The sequence below is a fragment of the Artemia sp. Qi Xiang Cuo genome, chromosome 12 (assembly GCF_049724085.1).
Source record: "Artemia sp. Qi Xiang Cuo chromosome 12, ASM4972408v1, whole genome shotgun sequence".
NCBI classification, from domain to species: domain Eukaryota; kingdom Metazoa; phylum Arthropoda; class Branchiopoda; order Anostraca; family Artemiidae; genus Artemia; species Artemia sp. Qi Xiang Cuo.
This window is the reverse complement of record NC_142805.1, coordinates 8,685,304-8,691,303: the sequence shown is the minus strand read 5'-3', so window position 1 is coordinate 8,691,303 and position 6,000 is coordinate 8,685,304. Positions and strand designations below refer to the sequence as shown.

Here is a 6,000-nt window from a genome sequence, read left to right as displayed (position 1 = left end):
ATTGTTTGTACAAAGAAGGTGTTAATCTAGCCTTCAAAATAGACCAAGCAATTTTTTGTGTTAAAAGCTCAAAATTCTGTATTTAGAAAAGGAATATTTATGATTTTTAGGAAAATAGAACCTTATTATCACGAGGCACAAACTCGAAATAAAAACATGTATCAAATTAATAAACCATTGGTATTTCCTTTATTTGGCTTGGTTACAAATACCCTTTGACAAAAAGTGCCATATAACGCGTTTCGAATTAACGCAATCATATTGTTGCATATTTTTCATTGTTTCTTTGATAGAACAAAAGCTGAGACTTGGGAAATAAATTGTCTAGAGAGGATGCAATGGGTGAAAAATCTGAAAAGTTTTTGTTAAAAACAGGATATATCCAGGATTTTTATCAGAGGAAGGGAGATGGGTCACCAAAACTTTTTTTTTCGGGGGAAGGTCTACAAAAGCAGTTTTTCTTTGGAGGCTCCACCGGCATTTGTAAGCAACAATTCAAAAGTTTGGGAAATTTTTTGGGGAAGGGGGAGTCAAACCTGGTAAGCTTCCCTTCTGTATTTGCCCTTGGTTTAAATCATAGTAAGTTTTCAAATACAAAAGATTCATGCTTTCAATTTCTAGTGTAGGTACATTTTTTTGAAGGGGGGGGGGAAGATATTAAAATATTAATTGTTAATCCTATCACAATCCATTTTGAGAATATTTTTACGTTTGTATTAGCTGATTTGTGACAGTGTGTTTTCAGTTATTTTGTAGGCTTACTTTTTGGTATGTTTCAATTATTAACAGATTTGTTTCAGTTAGTTTGGTATGCTACTGCATGTTTCAATTATTATGTTTTCAATTTTTTCAGTTACTGTATGTTTTTTTTATGTCATTGACACTGTTATAAGATAAGATAAGTGTGACTTTTGTCAAACAAAATAGACTTTTTTATAATTGTTCAGTGCGACAAGCTTGATAAAGCTTACCGTATTTTGGTATCAATAAATAAATAAATAAATAGAGGAGAAATTCAACTAAATCTATTTTAAAGGCCTAAATAATGCATTTCAAAATGTTTCTCCTGCTTTTATCATATTGCATAAAGTACCTAGGATTTCAAGTAAGGACTCCCCCCCCCCCGATCCAATGTTAGGTGTATTCTTTCCAGAAAACTATGATATTCTAAGATTTTTTTTTCTTTTGGTTATTCCGAAATTTTAGGGCAGTGCCTAAATTTTTTTTTTTATTAAAATTAAAATTAAATTAAAAAATTTAATTTTATCAATCTGTGTCTTCTCAACGATTACTACCTCTTCAAAGAAAAGCAACAGCCCCTTAAGTGGCTTGGTGTCATATGTTTTATTTATAATTAAGCACAACATTTTTTAGTTAAATTTAAGCACAACATTTTTGTATGCACAGAAATACAAGTTAACCTTATGGTTAACAAAAAGGTTAGATTATTTTAGTTTCTCTCTTGAGAAGGGATTATAGTGAAAAATGGTTCTTGAGGAACAAGACACCGGACATCATTTTTGAGAGAAGCCCTCCCAGAAAAACGACATTTTAGACAGCTTTTTTCTATTTGATGAAAATTTAGTATAATATTTTTAGCCTGAGGGGTTAGCCCCATGATCACTATCCAAAATTCTTTATTCTCAGGCATTTTGACCTTCTTTAAATACGTAAATTCCAAAAAATGCAGTTTTTGTGAAAAATTGCGCCTGACTTTAATCCGAAGACTTATGATTCAGAACTTTCAATCTCCCATCGAATGAACCTTCTCTTAAGTTTTTTCCAGAATTTAGTATAATATCATTCGGTTGAAATTTGAAATTTCGGTTGAAATTTCAATCATTCGATTGAAAATTGAGAGTTCTAGTGCTCTTTTTAATAGTCGAAAGTTATTGGAGGGCACTTCACTCCTTCTATACGAAATATCCGAAAAAAAAGAAAAAAATCACATACAGGCCATATCGGTCTTCACTAATTTCTCTCTACCGGGGGGCACTTGATTGTATCCCTGATATGAGTTTAAACACACTTTTTATTACAGATCTCCTATTACCATCAGCTTCTGATGATGAAGATGAGGATTCGATGCCTATGTCAATGGATAAGCCACCTGCAGAGGCAGCTAGCAATATTCGATCGATTTCACCTGGTCTTTCTGGTCCAATTATGAGGGGAGTGTCCCCCGGTGCTACACAGAGTATAATGCTAGGAGATTTAAAAAATTCTGTCGTTTCCATTGAATCAGGTTTAGACAAAGATGGAAACGAATCCGATGGTGAGTTTTATTCGAATACATTAATTGTTATTTCAATCATTTTGCTTAAATTATACGCTAGTAGGTGTAAATATTGAAATTTTGGAGGTTATACGCTGGGCCAAAACGTTGGAATATGTTGAATTAAACTATATATGGTTCATTTGCGTGGCTTTGATCTGTGTGAAGCAGAACTCGGAGAAAATATGGATGGCTGTTACGCCGTTTGGAGTTAAACTGTGCCTGGGAGTTATGTAGGATAGGCTCAGTTTTTTTTGGAGGGCATGCAAAGATAACGGGCTTTTACCACCTAGAACAAATAAATTAGAGAATTATATGAAATTCAAGAGATTGGAAAAATCTTCAAAATGAACCCATAGCATGGTTTTTATTTGAATATATAGCCTACATCAATTAATTGAATATATTTGAAAGTTTTTGAATAGGTTATATTTACTGTAACAACTCGAATTGTTTTACATACAAAATAAAATATCGTTATAAAACAGTTGTGACCATGCTTCCACATAAACATCGGTTTTCACTTATTCTCTTCGGTTTTAATTTTGCTTTTCTTAGCTTTCTCTATCTTAGCTTTCTATATTCTCTATCTTAGCTTTTTTCTCTTTTTTTGTCCAGTCCCAATTTTAGAGTGGATTTAAAAACACTCGGTAGTTAAAAAAGTGATTTTTGTTTTCATTAGAAAAATTGGTACTAATGCATTATACGGACACTTTTTTATAGTGTATGTAGAATGTCAAACGGGAGATACTACAGATACCGGGACAGATACCCGGTACTAAAACAGTTGTTAGAGTGGAATTAAGTGAAACGGGTAATCTAATATGAATATTAAAATTGTGAAAGACATTACAGCGTTCTGGGCGCATAATCGTAACATGTAATTCTTATAATTTTGTTCATAAACCATTATAACCGGGTATCTGTCTCTGGTTAGGTTAGGTTACGTATTTAATATATGGTATGCTTTACCCCCCCCCCTTCTAGTGTGCAGATATATAGCCCAAATTTGTTTATAAACTATTATATATTCATCCTATTTGATTTTATTTCATTCGCATTAACCAAACTTGACTTCTTTAGCAGTATATAGAAGCGTCCGTATAATGCACCAGTACAGGACAATTAATGCTAAAATATTAATATTATATACGTAGCTCTGTTCACGGGGGGGGGTAGCTTTACAAGAGGAGATTATCCTCTCTGAAAACCTAAAAACGGTGACCTAAAATACACTTCTTCATGAATATCTTCAGCTTCTACAACAATTAAAAAATTGTTATGTTCGCGGTTTTCTACTGAATAACCGCAGTTTCTAGCATCTCTTTTTCAATGTTTTTTTCTGTCACAGGTTCAGCAAGGTCTAAACAGCAGTGAAGATTGCGAAGTAATTAACATTATGCACGTAATCACATAGGCTACAGCAGAAGGGGAGAGGGCTATAAGATGGAGCCATCTTAGCATTTCCATAATACAGGTAGCCACAAACGGGATGGGGGCGTTGTAGGGACTGCCAACTCATAATTGTCATTCTGAATTGCAACCTGATAAAAAGAAAAGAGACATGCGTCACTTAGAGATTTAAGTATCTTTTTGTCTGCGTAACAGTTCAAGATACGACAATTCTGAGTGCACGATTTGATTCCTCGTGGTTAGTTTACCCATGACACATATATAACTCATTTCAGACCAAAATGGCACATGTCACACTTTTAATTATCACAGCCAAAAAAGCTCCCGACTATAGTTGGTTTAATTCACGTAACTATATCTTCTCCTAGTCCTAAGATAACTACGAAGTTCTATTTTTATCAAAATTCATAAAATAAAACCCAGATGCAGCAGATGGACAGAGCTTAATCTCAACTATTGGGTGATACAGCTACACACGCCCCTCCTGTATCCCAATCTATTCAGTGCCTCCTTCTTTAGACCCTACTAACAAGTTCCGATTTTCCACAATCTCCTCCCACCCCTTCAGGGCAATCTGCTTTTCATTCGGCCCTAGATGGTTGGAGGAAAAAAATTCTCTTTGACAATCTGTCATCCCTCATCTGCATAACATGTCATAACCATCTCAACCTTTCTCTCATTATAACCGTAGAAAGCAGGAGAGACACACATTTTTCATATAGGCTGGGGCTTAAGAACGAGAAGGCGTCATAACATCCAACCTTCAGAACATCCAATGTCTCAACATCCACAAAATCCGTCATAACATCGACAAAAAAAATCCGTCAGAAGGCACCTAGGTTAGACTTAGGTTACGTATTTAATATATGCTATGCTTTACCCCCACACCCCTGATGTGCAAATATATAGCCGAAATTTGTTTCTATACTATTATATACTTATTACTATTGTATAAACTTATAATTTTTTTCGGATGTTGCGACGGTTGGTTGTTCTGACGTTTGGATGTTATGACGTTTGTTGCTTGTGACGGTTGTTCGAAATGGTAGCACTCCCTTAAGAACTACTAGAGCCACCTTAAATTCAACGTCTGGTGACTTTATTAGAAAAGAAGATCATTTTGTTTATACAAGTTATCGTAGCCAAGAATAAATTCGGACTAAATGGTATTCTTCGTACTTGCTATGTAAAACTGATAATAAGGAATATAGACACATGAATCTAAAAATTAAAATATAGAATAAAATCCAGTAGCTTAAAAAGTGGTTTTGAGCAACCCATATATAAGTATTTAATTTTCAACATGATTAACAGTAGCAATAGTTTAAGATTCTAACCATTTCTTAGCAACAGTTAAGGCTATCATCTTCAGCTTACCAGTTGGCATTAGCCAGATGCTTTTCCAAACCACCAAGTAACTGATACCGTGCGGAAAGACGTTACCAACCTGAAAAATTTCTTTCATGACCAGTTCCACCACGGTTGAGCAGGCTGGGTGTAACCGCAATTGTTTAAGATTAGACAGAAGACAAAACACGGGGAAAGTGACATTGTGACTAAAAGTCTTTTGAAAAGGCTTCTTGCAGTGACAACTCTTTTTTCTCTCCGCCGTTTTGCCTTAACGCACCTGTTCAGCTACGGTTCTGTTCCATTCGACTTTACTTTTGTTAATAATCATCGTCCATGTCCTTGCCGCCCACTTTGGTGTTTATGTGGGGCCTAAGTTAAGCAATTTGATAAGTTAAATCATCAAAATCTGATTGAAATTTCTTTCAAGCTGAAATGAATGGTACAAAAAAACTAAAGAACTAAGATTTCATTAAGATGACGGTTAAATAAGGAAGGAAAAGAATTACGTTGCCTAAGTAGCTCAGTGCGATGAGTCCGATGATGCCCCCTTCAGCTTAACATAAAGGAATTTATTTTGGAGTAAGGTCCAAAACTTGATAGTTGGGAGGGAGGGTTATAAAGAAGAATTTTTCCGTGGGGGAATTTTCATGGGGGAAAGGAATTTTTCAAGGAGGGGGAGCCGGATTTCATAGCATTATTTAAAGAACTATCAGAATTTAAATTAAAAAAGTTTTTTCAACTGAAAGTAAGAAGCAAAATTAAAGCTTAAAGCGAACAGAAATTATTACGTGTATGATGGGGTCACCCCCTCGTCAATACCTCGCTCTTTACGCTAAAATGAATTTAGTAGTTTAAAGTTTTTACATTCAAAACGAAAAAGAGAAATAATATAGAAAATACTAGATCTGATAGGGAAAACGTTAAAATCTTTAGATCTTGGAGCGGTCAAGCTTGAAGTCCCC

At 34.7% G+C, this 6,000-nt stretch overlaps 1 protein-coding gene across 1 annotated transcript in view; it reads left to right on the top strand.

Moving 5' to 3' along the window:
* The first annotated feature begins 2,013 nt into the window (after positions 1-2,013).
* LOC148945738 (LIM/homeobox protein Lhx1-like) overlaps positions 2,014-6,000 on the top strand; it is a 44,041-nt gene continuing 40,054 nt past the window's right edge. The window contains exon 1 of the mRNA XM_089097503.1: positions 2,014-2,275. Within this exon, the coding sequence (XP_088953629.1) occupies positions 2,014-2,275 (262 nt within the window). The remainder of the gene's footprint in view (positions 2,276-6,000) is intronic.